Source organism: Onychomys torridus, chromosome 16 (genome assembly GCF_903995425.1).
Source record: "Onychomys torridus chromosome 16, mOncTor1.1, whole genome shotgun sequence".
Lineage (NCBI taxonomy): Eukaryota > Metazoa > Chordata > Mammalia > Rodentia > Cricetidae > Onychomys > Onychomys torridus.
The window spans coordinates 19,604,919-19,626,802 of NC_050458.1; the positions used below are offsets into that span (position 1 = coordinate 19,604,919).

The 21,884-nt window shown below is 44.2% G+C and overlaps 1 protein-coding gene across 1 annotated transcript in view; it reads right to left on the reverse strand.

Moving 5' to 3' along the window:
• Positions 1 to 9,218, reverse strand: part of Ext1 (exostosin glycosyltransferase 1) — a 288,694-nt gene extending 279,476 nt beyond the window's left edge. The window contains exon 1 of the mRNA XM_036208729.1: positions 7,429 to 9,218. Within this exon, the coding sequence (XP_036064622.1) occupies positions 7,429 to 8,390 (962 nt within the window). The 5' untranslated portion in view covers positions 8,391 to 9,218. The remainder of the gene's footprint in view (positions 1 to 7,428) is intronic.
• Positions 9,219 to 21,884: the final 12,666 nt, after the last annotated feature.

Consider the following 21,884-nt stretch of genomic DNA (forward strand, 5'->3'; position numbering starts at 1 on the left):
CATTGTTTTGGTGAGAGAAGTCTAGGGCTGCCAACACGGTAAAGAGACCAGAGAGGTTTTTGGCTGGAGCCAAAACAAAACTTCAAAGGAAACGGAGCCTGGAGCTTCAAAGACCCCCTGCAGGACCAATTACCACCTACAATGTTTATCTAAGCTGTCATTTAATGAGGGCTACTTCCCTAACTGGGTGCTCACCCTCACCTTAAAAACACCTACCACCATAGAGGGATGAGGGCTGGGGGATGGGCACAGGAGTCCTCTGCTGTTTTTGAAAAAAGAGACCTTCTTGGTCAAGAAGCTGGCACTCTACGGAAATTCATCCTCCAAACTAAGAAAATATAAATGGTTAAATGATGATACAGCTGTGAATTAAAGGGAGAAAAAAGAGTGCTTTCAAAAATTTCACTTTCAAAATCACTGATGTAGGACAGTAAAATGCTCGTAAATAATGTTAAGGGGGGAAAGTCCAAAAGTACGCTTAGTTCTGACTTCAATTTTCCGAAGCAGAGGGATCAGCCTATGGAAGGAGGCTGGGAGCTGTGTTGCGTACCAGAGCAGTAGCTCCAGATTCAGCACGTGGGCAGCTTGGGCAAACAATGAAGTTAAGATTTATTTACCACTGACTAAATAATTCACATAGCTGGACCAAGTGTCAGGACATGCAGAGATAAAACAACACAAATATAAAGTTAGGTGGCTAAGTCAAACTTGAACGTGGCCTAGCTCTCTCTCATGATGGGGTAAGAAATGAAACACAATGTCACTTTGCTGTATTCTGTATCTCCCCCACTACTCACGAAAGCTGGTATACAACTTCCATAACACGTGTGCTCATGTGCCTGTACACCTGTGCGGCAGCTGTGTGGACAGGCCTTATGGAGGACAGAGGTCAGTGTCATTATGGGGTACCTTGTTCAATCACGCCACCATATTTTCTGACCCTAAAACTCACCAATTATACTAGACTGGGTGACCAGTAAACACGAAGAATCCTCTGGTCTCCAACTCCCCAGGGCTGAAATTATAACCATGCATACTTGACTTTTTATATGGTACTAGTCATCCAGACTCATTCCTCATGCTCACTGAGCCACAGCACCACTTGTGTTACTTTAAAAAAAATTTTTTTTTCCCTGAATTATATATGCCTGAGATTGTTAAGCAAGAGCTAAGCCACCAAGCTCTACTCCTGGGCTGCAGCCCAGCCAGAAGTTCTTTCTAGATCAGTGGTTCTCAACCTTCCTAATGCTGCGACCCTTTAATACAGTTCCTCATGTTGTGGTGACCGCCCAACCATAACATGATTTTTGTTGTGCCATTATGAATCGTAATGTAAGTACCTGTGTTTTCTGGTGGTCTTAGGTGACCCCTGTGAAAGGGTTGTTCAACCCCCAAAGGGGTCGGGCCCCACAGGCTGAGAATCACTACTATTCTAGGCCCTGAGAGCAACTGGTGTTCCAGTAAAACCTCCTAATGGGTCTTTCTACATTATTGGATCACACATCTACCTGGGGAAACTATCATTCTAGTCCCCATCCCAGGGGGTCTATTTATAATCACCGAAAGCACACAGGCAAGGGACTTTTCAGTGAAAGCAAAGGTCACTTTGAAGAGTCGAACACAGACTGAAAAGTGGAATCCATGCAGACCAGATTGCAATGCTCATGAATCTTCCCTTCAAGGAGTTCAAAGTTTAGATGTCAGAATTGACGTCCTTTTCCCACACGTGCAAGCTAATCCATGCCTTGGGAAACACGCGCAAAACAGTAAGAGAAACATCTGATATATACACACCTGACTCACTTGCTAACTAATGGGTAGATATTTTACTCTCCAGGGTACTAACACTTTGAAGGACTTGAAAGTATGCAGCTCCGGGATCTAAAGGCCCTGGTTACAAGAACATTAGTTCATCAGATATAATACCGAGATTGCTTGCCTCCCCTCTTCACCCACATTCTAATGTGAGAAATGAATACACAATTCACTTGCTGAAAAGGTTTCCATGAGCTAAGAAAGGTAAAGTCAAGTAATAGGCATTCTTCCAGCTTGGAAGGAGGGTAGTAAAGTTTGAAGTTGACTGATGTAGAGGAGATCTTAAGTGAAAACAGTTAGTTATTACACTCGATGGAAGAGGCGTTCCTGTGTTTATGTCTGAAGACGGCAGAATCCAATGACCATGTCGCCTGACCTCAGGCACTGAACTGACGATTGTCCGGAAGGAGTAGCAGGCCATGGTGAGAAGACAGAGAACTGGGAGCCAGCAAGCCTGGGCTACAGCCCAAGTTCTGCCACTTACAAGCTAGGAAGCCTTGGACAAGATCCCTCAGCACCTTTGGCTTCAGCTTACACGCTGGTATGATACACTAACAAGATACATGGCAAGGTGGCTGTGAGCAAGGCGGGCCAGGTGTTACCCACCAAAACCTTTGGCATGGCATTGACACAAAGTCTCTGATAGAGTTTTCCAGAACCCTGTTCTGTGACAGTAGATCCTCCGGGATATGATGTAATACCAATTCTGTACCACTGAACTGGTGTCAGGAGGATCAAAGGTGGTCTCCACTCACGTGGACATGGCTATATCTTAGCAGCTTGTCATTAACTGTAGTAAAATCTTTTAGACCTGGTAACAGACACCATTCAACACTTCCTACTCTGGACTCAAATAAAATGCAAATATCCCTCCAGGTATCGATAACACTCCCTCAACCTTAATTCCTTGTGGCTTTTGGATGGTCTGTGCAGAAATCAGGTTCAGAGAGGGAAAGGAACTTGAGGGGAGGGGGCATCGCTTCTCTGTCAGCACATACTTGTCAACTTCCTAGCTTGGCACAGGACTATTATTTTATTCCTAATCTGTGGTTTATTTTAGAAACACTTTGTACCCTCATACAACTGTAGGGAGAAAGATGCTCATATTTTGCATCTGAAGTCTGTGACTCACAGTTCCTACCTTTCACTTGGGAGGAGGAAGACAAAGAAAAGTTAGGCCTGCCTGGATCACCAGGAACTTGCTCCAAGTGTCTATCAAGCCACTTGAGGACAATGGAGGAAAGATAGAAAAGCCCTTTTGGGTGATGACTTGTCTTAAGCATATCTCCCTTCCTCTGCAATGGTATCTGAAATCAGCTTGTTTGGTCAATTTGATCTGTTCCCTAAATTCTGAAGGCCAAACAGAAAGTCTCAATAAAATAAAATAAAACTTTAAAAAGAAGAACTAGATAAGCCCTTTCTGGGACACAAGCACCATAATTAACAATAAAGAGAAAATAGGAACCCCACAGCAGGACTCTGAGGAGGTCCTTTTAAAGAGTGCCATCAGTCCTCTAAGCTATAGGACAAACTGTACATGCCTTGATTTTTTCTTTTTCATCACCTTCCAGTGACCCTTGGAAAGTTTTCATCAAGTTACAGAAATACCAACCACCAGCACCAACTCAGATGTCCTGAGGGCTGAGCGTTGCCAAAGTGTTTGCAATTAGAAATGGAAGAGTGCCGTGCTGACCAATGAAAACTCCCAAAGGCCATTCTAGAACTACTCCTAATAGTCATCAGAGTTCTGACTGGTCTCTAAAATTTGCCATCCTTTACTTTCTACTCCTAAGAAAGGAGAGTGCTAGAAGCTAACTGATCACCCACCATAAACATGACCTAGCTGGGGCTGATGAGGGGACTTGGTAGGGAAGGGCACTTGTCTCAAGCCTAAGGTGGTGCACTCAGATTCCCAGAGCTCACCGAAAGAGGATGACTGGCTCAAAGTTGTCCTCTGACCTCCATATGTGTGTATGCACACACGCACTAAATAAGTGCTCTTGTTTTTAAATACCAGTAGAGTATTTAGCGAACACTATCTGCACAGTCTTTTGACTGTTCTCAGCAAAACTGCTTGAAAACAATCATGGGGAGGGAAGGTCAAAAGTGGATGCCACCTCTCATTACCTTCTCTTCCTTCTGCCAAACTTGAAGTTCCCCAATAATGACCTTCAAAGGGATCTAAACTGTGACCTTCATGCAAAGACATAGTAAGGATGCCTGAGAAGCCCAAAGGATTAGAATGGAGAGCATTTCTGCAAGGCCTCACTCTAGATCACCAAATTCCAGCAAAGACTTACTTCAGTGTCACTGACACTTGTTAGGATATGCAACTGAAAGCCAAGGGTGGTGATGCTTGTATTAATCCCATCACTTGGGAAGCAGAGACAGTGGATCCCTGAGCTCAAGTAGATCGAAGCCTGGTCTACAGAGCAAGTTCCAGGACAGCTGGGGCACAACACAGAGAAACCTTGTCTCAAAAAACTAAAAAGAACTGTAACTGGTAAAAATTAGGTGCATCATAAAAAAAAAAAAAAAAAAAAAAAAAAACCCTGATGTTTAACATTATCTTGGATCAAAGTTTACAGGAACTAATTTTTTTTTCCTAGCACTAAAATATTCCCATTCACTCGATAGAGGTGGTCTATGCTGGTGTGATGAATGTGTGATTTTTCACAAAATCACAAGTGGGACAGGAATCCTCAACCATCTGACTTTAAATGTCCAGCATCACATACCATCACTAAAGGCAACTGGTTTTGGAGCTGAAGCATCTGCTTATATTCTACTAGCCTTCACGACCAAGGTGCCAATCTAATTAACAGATACGGTGTCCAAAGCAAACTTGTATGAGGTTGCTTGCAGAAGCAAATTAAACTGAAACCTTTTCATAGGCACTTGCTAATGAAGAAGAGAAGCAGATGAAAATTGATCCCGTCTTTACGGCTTGTTACCAAGTGAATGTCTAGAGCATCCTGGAAACAGCCTAAACCCCCAGGTAGAAATCAACTCAAGAGATTGATTGAGTCCATGTAAGAAGCCAAACCTTCAAGGACCACTTCCACAGACCTGACTTCAGTATCTCCTCCTCTTCAAAGGCCTGGTGGGGTTAGCCTCAGTGGGGCTGATGGGTTTTGCATGCCCCCTGTGTAAGGAGCACATCAGTTATTCTTATTTCAGACTATAGTATCTATGTATCATCTATCTACTATGCCACACGTTGCTTCCAGATTCCTGCATTCTGGTTTTATTCCTGTGTATCCCAAAGTCAAAAGCAAATATCTGCAAAATATAATATCTGCAAGTAACAATTCTGATAATCCAAGACGGGTAAGGAGTTAAAACTTTAGGAATTCGGGGCTGGTGAGGGCAAGTGTTCTACACTACTAACCCATCCTATTAAGTGAAGTTAGGGGCTGGAAGGAGTCTAAAAGGGAACAGAAACCCAAGGAAAACCCTGCTCAGGAGAAAAAGCAAACTGGCTTCCTTTCTAAATGCCACATTTCCAAAGAGGTATGATCTCAAGGCCCTGACCCAGGTGGTCATTAAACATAAATCAAGAACAGGTGGAAGACGTCAGATTTTTTTGGCCCAATCACAGAGAGGTGAAAAATTAATTACATTCAACTAGCAAAACAAAGTGGCAAGGAAGCCAGTCAGTCAGCCACACCTTTCTTCATCCCTGCTCTCTAGAAAGCGAAAGCAAGCTTTCCACAGAAAATGTAAAGAACTGACATTTACTATGGGGAAAAGACCACCACGAAGAAGTGACTGGAGGTCTGGGACTCAGGATATTTCCCAAATGCATGTCAATTTTCCTAAGGGGCAAGCTCCTCTGCTCTGCTCTCTTCCAGAATGAAGAACATCATGATCTTTCTATAAAATGTGGTGAGAGTCTTTCAGAAGACATCCAAAGATCAAGCCTATCTTATCATGTTACTGTACCACACACCAGCCAAAGAAATTCCTAGAAGGCACTGCTTTCTTATAAGCACCCCCAGAATATATCAAAGTAGATGTCCTTTAAACCAAGCAGTTTATTTCTGACCATAGTTTAAGAGTATTTTGTGGGGGGAAAAATGTCAGTCCATTACAACAACACTTGATATTCACACATAACTTCCCTGCGAAAGAGGAAAATATAGATTCATAATTGATCCTAGCCGCAGGCTTTTCCTACGCTTGAAACGGAAAGGGTCCTAGGGGTTCAGAAGCAGAATCCAAGTACTTGATACTTCCTCCCACCCTCATTCTCTATGATCAAGTCTGGGAGGACTTTAATTTCCCTTGCAATCACCCCCACGAAGACAAGAGAGAGGAGGGGAATAGGTGGACAACAATCAAATCTTTCATTTCAGGGCCCCTTTCCCACCCTACCCCTTCCTGATCCAATCAGGTTTGGGAATCATTTCCCCTATTCTGCATTTCATGAATCAATTGCACAATCGGCCAACCTCTGCCAGTTCCTCTTGGACACTCAGCTGAGAGGTTTCCCCTTCCTTCCCTGGGAAGCACAAGGCTGCTCTGGTTTTTTAACTGGCGTAAAGTGGAAATGCACCATAGGAGCTCACTAACTCTTTCCCGGCCAGACACAAGTAGGAGTCTGGGGCACTGACCTCAGCTATCAGGAAACTGACCTGCTAGCCTCGGTTTAAAGCAGATTTGTGGATTCTAACTTTGACCTGAAATCCTGTGTGTCAGCTACTGTTAAAGACAAGGAAAAGTTAGACTGAAAGGGGCCACAAAGTATCCAACTCAGTTACTTAGCAACTAGACAAAACTCTCCCCTCCTCAGAGGCTAAGGAGGCATCTCAAGCCCATTCAAAGAGTAACAGTCTACATTTAGATGCAAATAGATAAAGACAAAGAAGAATGGGAAATCTAAATTAGCAAGGGTAGTTTACCACAGTGGGCCTGAGGCCCAGATTTTAAAGTTTCTCCATAGAAGACAGGGCTTATACAAATGAATGAATGAATGAATGAATGAATGAAAAAATAAATGATGAATACATTCAAACCCACAGGCCTTAACCAACTTACACTCTGCCTTTAATAAATATCAATGCTGTGGAGGAAGTAAGAAGCAGTCACAAGTTGGGTAGCTAAAATTTAAATATTCCTCCAGCTAGAAAGAATCTAAAGCTTAGGGGGAAAAAAGATGAAAATTTAAGCCTGGCAAACTCCACGGAGAACAGGTACCCATATTCATGAGGGAAAAAAAGAAAAAACCAGCATAGAGGCGAGTGTCTGCGGACTTGGATAGCATCAGTGTCTTTCTGGGTCTCCAGACACCTCACAAACACTCTCTCGCACCCCCTCAGCGAAGCACAGTTTCCAAACTCGGATCAGAACCCCATAAAATGCACGGAAGACACACGCACGGGTCCTGAAGGGTTTTCAAAGTATCACCTTCCTTGACTGGACTGCAGTCGTGTTTGCCTGAGAAGCTGCTGGGTCCCAGGCTCAAAACAGGAAGCAACAGATCTGAAGGTTTCTCCGTCTCCACCCGGCATCCCCCCCCCCTGCCCTCCCCGCAACCTCACACCTGGACTCCGGCATCCAGGGCCCAGGGCTGAGCCTCGCAGGGAAGGGCGGGCGGCTGCCCTTACTTACTTCTCGTACTCGGTGTTGTCTTTGTCACAGCGAGAATCCTTGTGCTTCTGCCAGTCTTTGCCATGCTTGCAAGTGGTGAGGAGCAAGACGTCCTCCCCGTTATGGACGTGATATAAGGCATTCCTGGTGTCTGATCCTATCCCTGTCAGGTACCTCTTCCCCTTGAAGACCAGCATGTACTTCCTGAGAGGAGGGATGGTGTTAAATTTCAAAAAACCCCTCTCCCCTCCTGTCCTGGGATGATCCTTAGAAAAGAGGGGAATAGAAACATCAAAGTTGGGTCGGAAGTTTTCAGTACTGATGCTGGCTTTGGCCAGCATCGCCTGGCCGATGTCAAACCCCACGTCCTCGGTGTAGTCAGGCCAAGTGCCAGAATATAAATTAAAAATTAAATGATTCCTACCATTGTTCCACAAGTGGAGACTCTGCACTTTGGATCTCAAATTGTGCACATACTGAGGTGATAACTGGTCTCTGTCTAAAGTATCCAGACTCAGGACAAAGAGGCACGCCTGGCTGGGGTCCGAGGTGTAGAACCTGGAGCCCTCGATGGCCGCTAGAATGTTTTGGTAACTTTCGGCGATTTTCTCCCCTTTCTGCTGCGGGTAGACGTAGACTTTGAAGCCGTTTTTCTTGCAAAGGGTGAAATCGAAGCAGGACTCCATGCGGCACTTCTTGCCTTTGTAGATGCTCGAGTTGGCGTCTCGCTTCTGCCGGGGGGAAATGTGCACGCTGGAATCCTCGTTTTCCAATTGATCCCAAGGAAAGAAGGGGCGCAGAGCGTCCGGGAAGCGGGGCCAGAAATGATCCGGACTGGGCTGGTGCAAGCCATTCCGACCACTGTGCTCTTCTCTCCGGCTGTGGCTCCTCGATGCCCTAAACTGCACGCCTCCAAAATAAAACAAAAGGGCGAGACAAGAGCCAGCTGAGAGCAGGATGAAATAGCGTTTTTTGGCCTGCATGTGTCCTGCCTGGGTCAAGAGGATTGTAAATAAACACAAGAATCACCCAAGTTTCCCAATCAACACTTTCAGCTCCAGTCCGCCATCTTCCCGCCTGTAAAGACTTCAAACTCTCCGCTCCCACCTTCTCTGGATGCCTTTCCCCAAGCCGTGGACTGATCCAGCGCATGTGGGCGATTTCTTTAACTTTCTCCCCTTCGGTCTTTCATCTTTGGGCTGCACAATGCACGGGAGAGAGCCGGGCAGAAGGTCTCGCACCCAGGGCGGGCGAGCAGCGGACTGTAATTTTCTTGCATGCAACAAGACGGAGGAAAAGAAAGAGAGCGGTGAAGAAAAAGCTCCCGATACCCAATCAATGGCAAGACGAAGTGCCTGCCTCGCCGCTCGGATTCCTCTCGGCGGCGTGGAGAACGAGCCCGGGGAAAGCAACTTCAACTCATCCACACTCCCGTGCAGAGCACTACGGTTCCAACAAGTCAACCCGCCCCGGCTTCAGCCGGCTAGTGCATCTTGCAGCTGGGGCGCCGTAACCTCACAAATCCCTGCATGTCTCTTTATTCCCTTCTGCAGCGGCTCCCACACTCCGCCGGTGTTTACTCCTGCGCTCACGGGGCCGGCTCCCCGGGCGCGCGGCGGCCCGGCCGGCTGCACGAGGCGACGCCGGGCGGCGGCGGCGGCGCGTCCTCCCCGCGGGCAGTGCCGGCCCCGAGCGGCGCTTCGCAGGCCCCGCGCGCTACCGCTGCCGACCGCCGCGTTCGGTCGCCGAATGTTACCCGGTTCTGAATGTTACACTTACACATTCCATTCCCGACACGACAGCGCTGACCTCATCCATCCACGCAGCCCGCGCTGCCATTGGCCGGGCGTCACGTCCGGGTGGGGCGGGGCTTCCGCTGCGCCCATTCATAACCCCCGGCGGCCGGCAGAGGCGCCGGCGCGGCGCGGGCGCGGGGACCCCGGAGCGCACCAGCGGCGGGCGGAGCGCACCCAGGGGCCGGGCGTCGCCCACCGCTGGCCTCCGGCACGCCGGGCCCCGGAATGCGACCTGGACCACCAGGCTGAGCCCCAAAGACGCGGGCGGAAGGGTGGGGACACGCCCGGCAACCCGCAGCTCGGGATGCCCAGGGTCTCCCCGAGCCGGGAACGCCTCCCCGCCTGGAGGCAGAGAGGACCGGTGCCTGGTGAAGGATGCCTGAAAATGGAGAAGCCAGAGGAGGGGGTGGGGACTTTATGGAAAGCGAGCGCCGGTCGGGATGTTTCTCTCCCACACTTAGACCCGCTGAGGCCCATTTTTTTTTTTTTTAATTTATTTGTGTGTGTGTGTGTGTGTGTGTGTGTTTTCTTTTGAACATTGAAACGGTCTTCCCAATTCCCCTGTGTAACCCACCCGTTTTTCTGTCTTCCTCACGGAGACACGCATCCTCAACAATACAGAGGAATTGTCACAGTCCGATGGGATTGTTGCAGTTCTCGATCTGTGCTTGTGAGCTTGAGAAGACACCTCTTAAACCCTTCTGATCTGCTTGCCCTCTCTTCCTGAATCCCTCCCACCTGTTCTTTTCACTAGCCGGGAGGGACCTAATGGCTGAAGAGGAGAAGCCATTTCATTTTGCCCCCATTGGTGGTGTTAGTTTGGAGCTGGTGTTTTTAAGATGTCACCTGCCCTAGCTATAGAAGGGAACCTTTGAAGCAAAAAATAACTTTATTTACAGTGAATGTGCCACGTTGTTCCTTTCTTCAGTTGACCTTCCTTCCACTGACTCCCCTTCCCCAAGCCCTGTCATCCGGGTGAACTTAATTGGATGATTCTGATAAAAGCGGTCTTTTAAAGGAACCCCCAGGGCCTCAAAGGTGTGCTAGACTCCGGAGCATTACTTGGCCTCAGAGCCTGAAATCTGTTAGAACACTTCCCACCCTAGTCAGAGCCTGACCAAGCTGGACAAGCAGTTGCCTAGGGCAGCAAGCTGTTTAGTGATTGTTTATTGTGGGAGTAACTGAGCTGGGAGCAGACACATCCCTACCTCCCTCAGGCTACTGAAAACCCCAGCCAGTTGTGTACCCATGGTACTGTCATAATAAGGCAGAGTGGAAAGTTTTCAACCTTTGTTGTTTCAGATTTGTTTGAATAAAGAAGGGAAAGGATGTGGGTGGAATATTATGGTACATTCCTGAAGCTTTTCCCCATTTTGAACCTGCTAAAGATGAGGTAGCTTTTCAAGACTTACTTTGTCCTTACCACAAGAGTTAGGCCCGAGACAAGAGTAAAGATTCAGTTAACTTCCAAATAGGATGAGAACCATGGTAAAGGGAGTTATTGGAGCCACATGTGACCCCAGCTCTCTTCAGGATTGCTACAAGAGTCTTTAAGGCAGAGAGCTGGATATCAAATACCTCCATCCTCTAGAAGGAAGGGCTTTCCTCTCCCTGCTTTTACATAATTTCTTGCTTTTCTCGCCTAACTATGGTGAATCCCCTTATCTCACAGCACATTGTTAATTACATTCCCATTCCATAGTGGTTTGTGCTAGGAGAAAAATGGTATGGAAAATGAGAAGAAAATGGGTTCAGTCCATGATTCTGTTGTTAGCTAGTGCCTGGAGATTGATCTCAACTTACCCTCAGCTTCTCACCAGTGAGCCTGGAATAACGCTTCTTTATCAGCCAGTCTCAATTTGTAATCTATACCTTGCTCTACATTGGTTGTCTCTAGAATGGATGTCATTAGCCCATATTCTATACTTCAAATCTACAGGCACCTCTACAATGGTTTCATCAGTGCAGCACCCCTACTCTGTTTTGATTTGGTTTTGGTTTTGGTTTTGTTTGTTTGTTTGTTTTTGCTAGATCTTCTCATCTACTGATATCTTCTTTTAATACTTATTTATGTGTGTGGATGTTTTGCCTGGATGGATGGGTACATACCACATACAAGCCTGATGCTCATAGAAGTCAGAAGAGGTTGTCAGATCTGGAACTGGAGTTGCTGATGACTATGAGCCATCATGCGGGTGTTGCAAATTGAACTCTAGTCTTCTACAAAAGCAACAAGTGCTTTTAACTGCTGAACCATCTCTCGCAGCCTTGATATATTTTCTTTTGTTTCTGCAGTTTAACCAGAAGGAATAAGCCTACTATTTTAAGATGTATTTTTGAGTGTGTGTGTGTGTGTGTGTGTGTGTGTATAAATTCAAGTACCTCTGAAGGCAAGAGACATCTGATCATCCTAGGGCTCAAGTTATAAGTAGATGTGAGCCACCCAATGTATGTACTAAGAATTGAACTGGGCTCTTCTGCAAAAAAATGGTGCCTGCTCTTAACCACTGAGCAACATCCCCAGGCTTAGTCTTACTTTTTTAAACCTTAGGGCCTGGGGCTGTTCCTGGACTTAGGTAGAATTCAAATATTGGTTTAAATGAATTAATGAATGAATGATTAAAAAGTGACTTGATCGAAGTTGCAAAGAAAGGTATCATAAGGACACACAACAAAAGCAAAAATAAGTGATTCACCTAAGAAAACATTCTACACAGCAAAGATAACAATCAACAGGATGACAAGGTAGCCTTTGGAAGGAGAAAATAGTTTCAAACCATACATCAAAAGGAGGTTAGTATCAAAAATATACAAGGAGTTCACTAAACTCAATAGCAAAAAACAAATACAAGTGGGCGAAAGGATTGAAATAGACATTATCACAAAGAAGACATACAAGTGCCCCAATGGATATATTAAAAGGAGTTCAACATTACTAATCATCAGGGAAATACAAATTAAAGCCACAAAAAGATGCCCACTCACACCTACTAGAATGGCTATGTCAAGAACACAAGAGGTAGCAAAGTTTGGAAAGGATGTGAAGAAAAGGGAACTTACCTTCATTGGCGTTTATGTTAAGTTAATACTATTTTAGTAAACAGTATTAAGGTTTTCTAAAAACATTAAAAATACAAGAAGTGATGTTGCACAATCCAGGAATACCACTACTTGAATTGGTATAAAGCCAAAGACAAGGAGATCTGTACGTCAAAGAGATAACGCCACTCCCATGTTCATTGTGGTGTTATCCACAATAGCCAAGATATGAAAACAACCTAAGCTTTTGTTCATTGATGAATGGATCAAGAAAATGTGCATATAAGATAGAACAGTACTTAACCATAAGAAGAAGGGGAATTTCCACTTGTAACAATACATATAAATTCGGAAAATAATGGACAAAGTTAAATAAGCCAGACACTGAAATACAGACGCTTCATCATCTGACTTATATGTTGGATCAAAAGAACCTTGAGCCCAGACTGCAGGTTAGTGGTAGAGCATTTGTCCTGCATGCAAAAGTTTCAATTACCTATATGCTCAAAACAAAATAAATTAAAAACTCAGTTTATACACACACACACACACACACACACAGTACAGACATAAATATATGTATTTAACAATAATTAATGAAAGAGGGCATGAATTTAAAAGAGAGCAAGTAGTATATGGGAGAGTTTGGATATGAAAAAGGGAAGGGGAAATGATATAATTACATTATAATATCAAAAAATAAATAATTTATAAAATTGGAATTTACAAATGCAGAGAATAGAAAAAGTGTTTGACAGGACTAAGGTGGAAATGGAGAGATATTGGTTGAAAGATATGAATTTGCAGCCAGCAATGGTGGTAACACGCCTTTAATCCCAGCACTTGGGAGGCAGAGGCAGGTCGATGTCAGTGAGTTCTAAGCCAGCCTGGTCTACAAAGCAAGTTCCAGAACAGCCAGGACTATTGCACAGAGAAACTGTAGCTTGAAAAACCAAAAATAAATGAATAAATAAGAAAGAAAGATATGAACTTGCAGTTATAAGCTAAATAAGTATTGGGCTCTTAGCATGGTGACTATGGTTAACAATGTTGTATTGTCCAAAATGGTGCTGCACAACTGTAATCCCAACCCTCAAGAAACAGAAGTAGGGAGATCAGTAGTATAAGGCCATCCTGTGGTATGTAATGAGTTCATGCCCAGCCTATACAACAGGAGATCCTGTCTTTAAAGAAAGAAAAGAGAAAATGAGAGAAAAAAAAATAGGCCTTATATAGATCACCCTCTATTTATGATAGGGCTGGAGCCCAGAACACCCATCTTAAGTTGTAAACATCCTAAGTTGAAACTGTATTTAACACCCCTTACCTACTGAACAATGTTGCTCAGCCACAGAACACTACGGAGTATCTGTTGCTTCCCTCTGTGATCCTACAGCCATGAGCTGCTGCTTAACATCATGAGATAGGATCACATTGTGTTTTGCAAATTCAGAATTAAAGTCAAAGTTTGGTTTATACTAAATATGTATTGCTTCCACACTCATAAAATAAAAAAAATGCTAAATTCAGTAAGTTGAACCATTGGAGGTGAGGGAGAGTCTCTAATTAGAAATTGCATAAACATGGATCTTTTCAGTGCTGGGGAATGCAACCTAAACATGCTAGGCAAGTGCTCTCGTACTTTTTAAATTTGGAGACAGGGTCTCTGTAAGTTTTCCAGGTAGAACTTGAACTCAAAGTCATCCTGCTTCCACCTCCTGAGAAGCTAGGGTTGTAGGCTTGTACTACCTTGCCCACCTAAGATAGTAGATCTTAACTGTTTTCTTACATATACAATAAAGGTCAACATGAGGTGAAGCTTTTGACTTGATACATGAAACAGTGCCTCATTTCCAGACTCATCTAAGATGCCACCTCACTATTGACCACACTAAATAAAGTTGCAAGATCTCTTCTATTTTTCCCATCTCCTCATTCTGCTTTCGTTTTCTCCTTACTAGATAGCAATAAAGTCCTGACCTACACTATATTGACTTGTTAATTCATTGTCCCTTCTAGAATGTGAACCACAGGAAAGGAACTTAGTCTGATTTTCTTGTTTGTTTGTTTGTTTACTGCTGTATCACCAATAGCTCCCATAGTGCCTGGTACTCAACAGACATCTCTTGAACTGATTAGTTAATTTGATCCCATTGTCTGTGGGTCAAATAAAAGAATATTCGATACTGGAGTTATCACACACACACACACACACACACACACACACACACACACACACAAAACTCAGGTATCTTAATCACTCATGCCTTGGTTAATTTCCTTTTGGAAGAGCCCTTTGCATGGCCAACTAAGGACCTGAGTAGCACATGACACATTGGATCCCTAAGAACATGGATTTTGACTGCCAAGTACTGACTATCTGTCCTCTGGTGGATTACCTGCTCTCCTGTATTTCAGTTTCCCATTGGTAAACTTAGGAAAAACTATAACATCTATCATGTTTAGCTCACTGGGCTACTCTCCTGTAGGCATAAAACAAGAATTCATGATAATGTTCAAGAAAGGCCTTTGAAGTCAGACGTGTGCATGGCCATTGTAAGATCTGGTCATCAAAGTTTTGGTCACAGGTCTAAGGCCACAAGCACATGTAAATCATGTTGGCAAGCATTAAGTGCATGGAGTATCACCCACACTGACACCCATGTATCCCAGATATTTTACAGACTCTGGAATGGCTCTTGATCAGTATAAGCAATAAAAAAGGTGTGGGGTGGGGGAGAAGTTGGACTATCCCCCACAAAAGACAGGCTTTCTTTTAATATATATAGAACCATATACACAAATGGTTCTCTAGGGTCTGTAACTGTATTTGTTATAGAAAAAGAAAGTTGGCTACAAAATAAGAACACAAACTAAATAATTTATAAATGGTTAAATGATCTCCAATGTTCATGATCAATTTTAATAAGGTTACACACAATTTTTATTTGGCAGGGGTACCTTGTGATATGTTTGTATGTTGCTTGACAGAATCTGAGGCAGTAAGCATTTCTGGCTTCTAGAAAGGCTAAGAGCTGCTTGTGGTACCCTGAGTGATATTAGAAGAAAGGAAGAGACAAGAGAGTCAGGACCATCCTGGGGCATCTTGAAGGATGGAGAGGTTCCCTGCCAGGGATCAGGAGTCCAGGTGGCAAGCTTTCCCTTTCCCAGACAGGATCTTCTGCAGGAACCTGAAGCAGGTTGTTTCTGAAGACCCAGCATGCAGGGTTTTTGAAGGATGCAGGGTGGAGCATGCTGATATTATCCCAGAAATAGTCAAGGGTATCCTATGTAGACTAAGAAGAGGGTGGGAGATGAGCCCCACCCTCAAGGAAAGGAAGGCAGTAGAAGTGAGGGACCTCATCTAGCTTCCACAGGAACACAAAGTGGGAAAGCTAAATACCAGCCCAGCAGAGAGAACCGAACAGTGTATGTGTTAAACTCTGGATTAGCCCTTCCCAGACACCATCTCTCCATCTTCTTAAGGTTCCCAGAGCATGAGTATTAATTATTCTTCTGGCCTGAAACAAACAGGGAAACTGAATCCAGACTGGTGGAGGGTGCTGCCAGGAACTCATTTCCAAATATCTTAGAAAAATATTTGTTGAGTAGATCCTCTGTCCCAGTCATTCGAGAGGCTGGGATGATCGTCTCTGGCCCTGTGCCATTCACGATGCACTGGCAGGAGGGTTTCCTGAGTGCCACCACAGGACCACAAGATTGGAGAGGAAATGATGCCCTGTTTTTACAAAGGAAAAGGTTAGGCTCAGGTCATGGTTTCTTGAACTTCTGATGCTGTTTGTTGTAACTGACAGTCCTGTGCATTGTGGGATGTCTACAAGACCTGTCTATCACAAGGTGTAGGCTGCTTAAAACTCAAATAATAAATTTAAAAAAATAGTTTGGGGCTGGAGAGATGGTTCAGCGGCTAAGAGCACTGACTGCTCTTTCAAAGGACATGGGTTCAATTCTCAAAACCCACATGGCAGCTCACAACTGTCTGTAACTCCAGTTCCAGGAGATCTGACACCCATGGCAAAAGACCAATGCACATAAATAAAAAGAAGTTTTAAAAAGCCCACAAATAACAGAGTCTCATCGCCAGAGTTTCTCCTTTAGTGGATCCAGAATGTGATCCTAGAATTTACTTTTTCACCAACTTCCCAGTGAAGGCAGGGGCTGCTAAAAGCTCCAGACTCTGGGAGCACTGAGAACCATAAGGTTGCAATATCTGCAGAAACAGAGTTGGAGCTGAAGAACAATGAATACTGGATTAAGAGACTGGGAATTGTGTCAGAGAAGCCCCATATCTTGACATTTTATTTCCTGGGTGGGAAGGCCTTTATGGGATTTTTTAGCATGGGAGTCATGTGATCTGATTTTCATTCTTACCAGCTGGCTCCTTTTAGTTAGTAGGACTGAGAGAGTCAAGTTTCTTGCTTGTTTTGACAAGGTTGAAAGTAGGCTGGCCTCTAAACTTGCTAGATGGCCAAAATAGGACTTTGGACTGAATTGATTCCTCTGTCTCCACCTCCCCAGTGCTAAGATTGCAGGCTTGCACCACCATACCCAATTTATGTGATACAGGGGTCCTACCTTCCTGCACGCTAGGCAAACACTCCTCACTTAACAACATCCCCAACCCTGCAAGTCTGTGTGCCAAATGCATAATTTTCAAAGTCTTTACTCTTTACACCAGGACAATGGCAGGAAGAAGAGGCTAACTTCCAGCCCTAATTTCACAAGGAAATTATGCCAGACAGACTTGTCACTAGCCAATGAGCCAATGACTGCTAGTGAGTTGTAGTAACTGATTAGTGTTGTTCCCAACTGCAGTTCAAACAGTGAAGTCTTTCTCCTGCTATAGTTTTTCCATAAACTGACACGTTGGGCTAAGTCACATTCAGTCATTTTGTGTGTTTGACAACTTGGAACTGGCTGCGATTTCCAGTGATAGGACAGCCTTTTGTGGGAGAGTGTTTTCTGAGGGACCAATGGTGACAAGAAGTTGCCCTTCTCCAAGTTTGGCTGTACTGCTAAGAGCCTTGTAGAAGTTCTACTGACCCCTGGTGGAAGAGATGGCAGTTTTAGCCTGTGTGCATGTCTAGGCAGCTAGCTTTCCCCAAAGGCTTAGTTTATAACAACAACAACACAAAAAGTGTATGTACCATACAGTCTCCTAGAACTCATCTTAGAAGGTAAAACAGACAAGGAAAGACATAATCACAATAAAACTGACTGTACTAGAGTTTACAAGGGGAAGTGGCTGCAGTTGTGTAGCTATTAAAATCTGTAGGTCCACTCATAGATGGAGTGACTGAGAGAAAATGAGAAATTGAAATGTCAGCTGTAGAAGATGATGAAATCAGGACCTTGCCCACAACTCAGTCTACTTCCCACATTAGATTTGAGCAGTTCCATTGTGAAGCTCACTTCCAGCATTGCCAGGATTTTTTTTTTTTTTTTTTTTTTCTGATAACCACTCTTGTCTTCCAGGCTGTCAATCAAATTTTAAACTTGTTTTTTTTCTGTCCTCTAGTGCTTCTGTATTAAATATGGTACAAAATTAGTGGTGCTCACAATGTTAACTATGAGGCCCTGCAGGAAAAAGTACTTCCCCAGTCATCAAAGTGAGACTAAACCACTTCCAAAGCTACGTCTAATGAGCTAAGTACAATGAACATTGAAATCATTTGGGGTGGGTGACCCCTGCATCATACCCACAGACCTAGTTGGTCAAATGATCTTGGATGCTCCCACATTGTTGTGAATGGCCTGTATTTCTCTAAACTCTAGATTTCTTCAGAACAAAACTTCAGGTCATTTTCACAATGCCTGGCATCTTTCTGAATAGGTAAAAACTAACATTCAAATATGCATGGGTAGAGACTGTTCTTCTGGCCTAGGCGAGCCATCATTCTGAAAACTTGACATCTAATCAAATAGACCCATTCTTCAAATTAGAAATTCACACATTTTTGTAGCTACCCCGGTAGATCAAGCGCCTGCGCATGCTTCTACTTCCACTTTCCGTCTCTTCAAATAACTCATGTTTTCTGTGTCCTTGACGCAGATCACATGGTAGACACACAGGCAGCCCAGAAACTAAGGAAAACCACATAAATAAAACAACTAATAATTAAATATACTTTGATATATTTGTATGTAAATCTCAGTACAAGCCTTATGTCAATGAAACTCCGATTATTCGAATCTCACTAAAGCAGACTGAAAGTACACATTCTGGCTTTAAACAAGCCTTGAGCAGGGAATTGCTCACCGGGCCATAATTCCTATTTGTTCCCTCCTACTGAGGATTTCAGCCTGCAGTAGCCTATCAGAGCTGCCGGCCCAGTAATTCCTCATGATGAGGGGGAAATGCAGCCTTCAGTCCTCTTGCAGACCGGATGAGCCTGGATCCTTTCTTGTTCTTTTGGTCCTGTGGAGACTTGTTGGGCCTGGCTGGAGACTTGAGGAGAACCCTCCTCACTCAAGGCCTGTTCCAGGCACAAGGCAGGTAGGCCCCAGCACTCTCCAGAGCCCCCCTGCAGCCCCTGCAGGGGTTCTCACCACCTCCCCCAAAGACTCCTCATGGGAACTGTGGTCTGACCTGCTGCCCCTTTTGGCTTGTCTGATCTTGGGATTCAGTGCTGCAGGAACTGCCAATTGCCTTAAATCACGTGCTGTTTTGACCAAGAGAATGACTGTTAATCCTTAGGGGTTTCTGGGAAGATACCAGCAAACCTCTTGCTGGGAAGGAGACGCACTTGTCAGTAGGAGAGGAGGGGTCATTCTCCTGCATATCTGACAAAATATGAGACACCTGGGTTGCTAAAGAGACCACCGTGAGTAAACGACCATTTGGCCACAGCCTGCTCCTCAGGCTCCTGGGTGTTGCTCCTAGATGTAAAGATATAACCTTAAGAAAGTTTTCTGGTGGTAGAGTGTCATCTGGTTACTAACTGTGCATACCCCTACTCAAGCATACAGTTATTTAGAAATTTTTATTGAAGCAATATGTTCATGCACTTTATTTTGAGCATATTCTTTTCCTTCACCCAACTTCTCCCAGACCCTCCCTGACCCAAGTTCATTCACATTCTTTCTCTCTCTCAAAATGAACAAAAAACAAACTAACAAACAAACCACTACAGGAAGCATAGGAAAAAAAGCAAATTAGACAAACTGAAGAAAAAGAAAACCAGGAAGACAAATAATTGCCAAAACAAGACAAAGCGTCGTCAAAAGGCATATATACACACACACCAAACAAACAAACAAACAAACAAAAAAACAAATAAAACCAACCAACAAATAAAAAAACCAAAAAAACATGGAGTCTGTTTTGTTGGTCAACTACCCAGGGGCATGGGGCCTGTCCTGGAGTGTGCTTGACATACCTAGTGGTATCCAGAAAACTGGCACCTCTTTTCCCAACAAGTATCAATTGCAAATAGCTTCTTGGTTAGGGGTGGGCCTTTGTTTCCACTACCCCCTCTCAGTGCTAGGGTTTTTAAAATAAGTTATTAAAATAAATTAATATTACTTACTTCCCAGACTGATCAGTTTCCCCTCCCTCCCACCTCTCCTCCCAGTTCCTCAACTGAACTTCCCCTCTCTCCACCCCTTCCATTCCTTCTCCTTTCTCTTCACAAAGTGCAGGCCCCCTGTATAGTAGCCATCTGTGGCATATCAAGTTGCAGTAAGACTTTGTTTGTTTTGGTTTCTCAAGATAGGGTTTCTCTATGTAGCCTTGGCTATCCTAGAGCTAGCTCTGTAGACCAGATTGGCCTTGAACTCACTGAGATCTACCTGCCTCGGCCTTCTGAATGCTGGGATTAAAGGCATGTGCCACCTCCACAGGGCAAGGATTTTTGTCTAGTTTGACCCTGTGTGGGTCTTGTGTGTACTGTCCCCGTCTGTGTGAGGGCATAGATGTATCAGTCCTGTTGTGTCTGTTTCCTTGGCTCATCCACTAGCACCAGCTCTTAACTTTCTGCCTCCTCTTCTGCATAGAACTTGCAGCCTTGACAGGAGGGGTTTGGTGATGACCTCAACTGAGGATTGAGTGCTCCAAAGTCTCCTACTCTCTACACCTCGTCCAGATGTGGATCTCTTTGTTAATTACCATCTACTGCGAAAAGCTCCTTTGGTGAGAACTGAGAGATGCTCTTATCTGAGTCCCTGCCTGTTGTGGCAGCTTTGGGTCTCTGGTAGAGAATAGTTCTGTCTGCTGGCAGAGTCACAGAAGGCTGGAGACAGGTCAGGAGAAGAGGCCAAAACAGTGACCAGTAAGAACCAGGGAGACCCGGGGTGCACACCAAGAGGCCAAGCTCCTATGGGCAGGGAGTGAGCTGGGAGGAGAGGCTCATTAAGGTAGGCTGTGGACCAAGGTTAAGACTGGGGAGACTAGAACACAGGAAAATATCAAGCACAGTATTTACTTAATGAGCTACAGACCATTGGAGGCCGGACAGGATAACAGTGAACACAAGTGTTTGGGAGTCTTACCTTCCTCCCAAAAGAATGTTTAGGCACATAAAGCACTTGACCTAGCACCAGCACCTAGGAGGAGGGACTTGGTGAATGTCAAAGTCTACAGGCTGTCTCCTCATCCATCCCTCCCCAATTAGATTTGATTTCACCTTCTCTGTTTTTAGCAGTCTGTCTCCTAGAATTTGAATTAACGTCCTTCATAATGAAGATTGACATTTTAGCAAATCATGTTAAAGTGTTGCAGTGACTGTAAAAAAAAAAAAAAAAAAAAAAAAAAGGAACATGTTCATTTGTTCATTCATCCAGTTATCCACTCACTAACAAATATTTATTGAATGCCAACTCTGTCTCTGGGTATGCAACATGGTGAGCTAAACAGACCTTTACTACCCCTTAGAGACTGCGGAAAGGAGATGCTCACCAACAGGTAAATAAACAAATTAAGTAAGTGCTAAATGCTGCTACTGTTCAGGAAATGGAAAGTGCTCAACAATGGAGGCACTGTTTAAACACAGTCATCAGACAGACTGTCCTGGGAGGCTTTTAAACAGAAGCATGAGGCTTTTAAATAGAAGGATGAAGGAAAAGAAAGGAGTCAATTTTGCTACAGGAAGAACCTACTAGAAAAAACAACAACAATATTCTAGGTTAGATTAACCAGATATTCTTTTATATGTATGACTCCCTAATAAGACTATAGTGCAAGGGAGGTGGGTCGCATCATGAATCTTTGTAATTCTAGGATCTGCCCTTAGTCTATGCTTTATGGTTTGTTGAATGAATGAATCATAATGAAATTTATTGTGTTCACTGTTTCCAGGCAATATGCTAAGTGCTCTAAATCTATTAACCCAGAGAGTCCTCTTCACAAGGCTAAAGGTATGGGCCAAATATGGGTAACATTTTATGGAAGACATTAAGACCAAGAAGTAAATATCTCATCAAGGCCTTACAGCTGAAAAGTAATCAAGCTAAGATTTGAACGTAGGCAGCCTGGCTCCAAGGCCCTTGGTGTTGAGTTAGTCACAGAAGTACTTCTCAGTCTGTGTGAGATTCATCTGGGAGAATACGTTCAAGTCTATGTTCCAGGGTCATACTTGCTGAGTTCTGATAATGCCATGCTAGTTATATATATTTTGCATAACC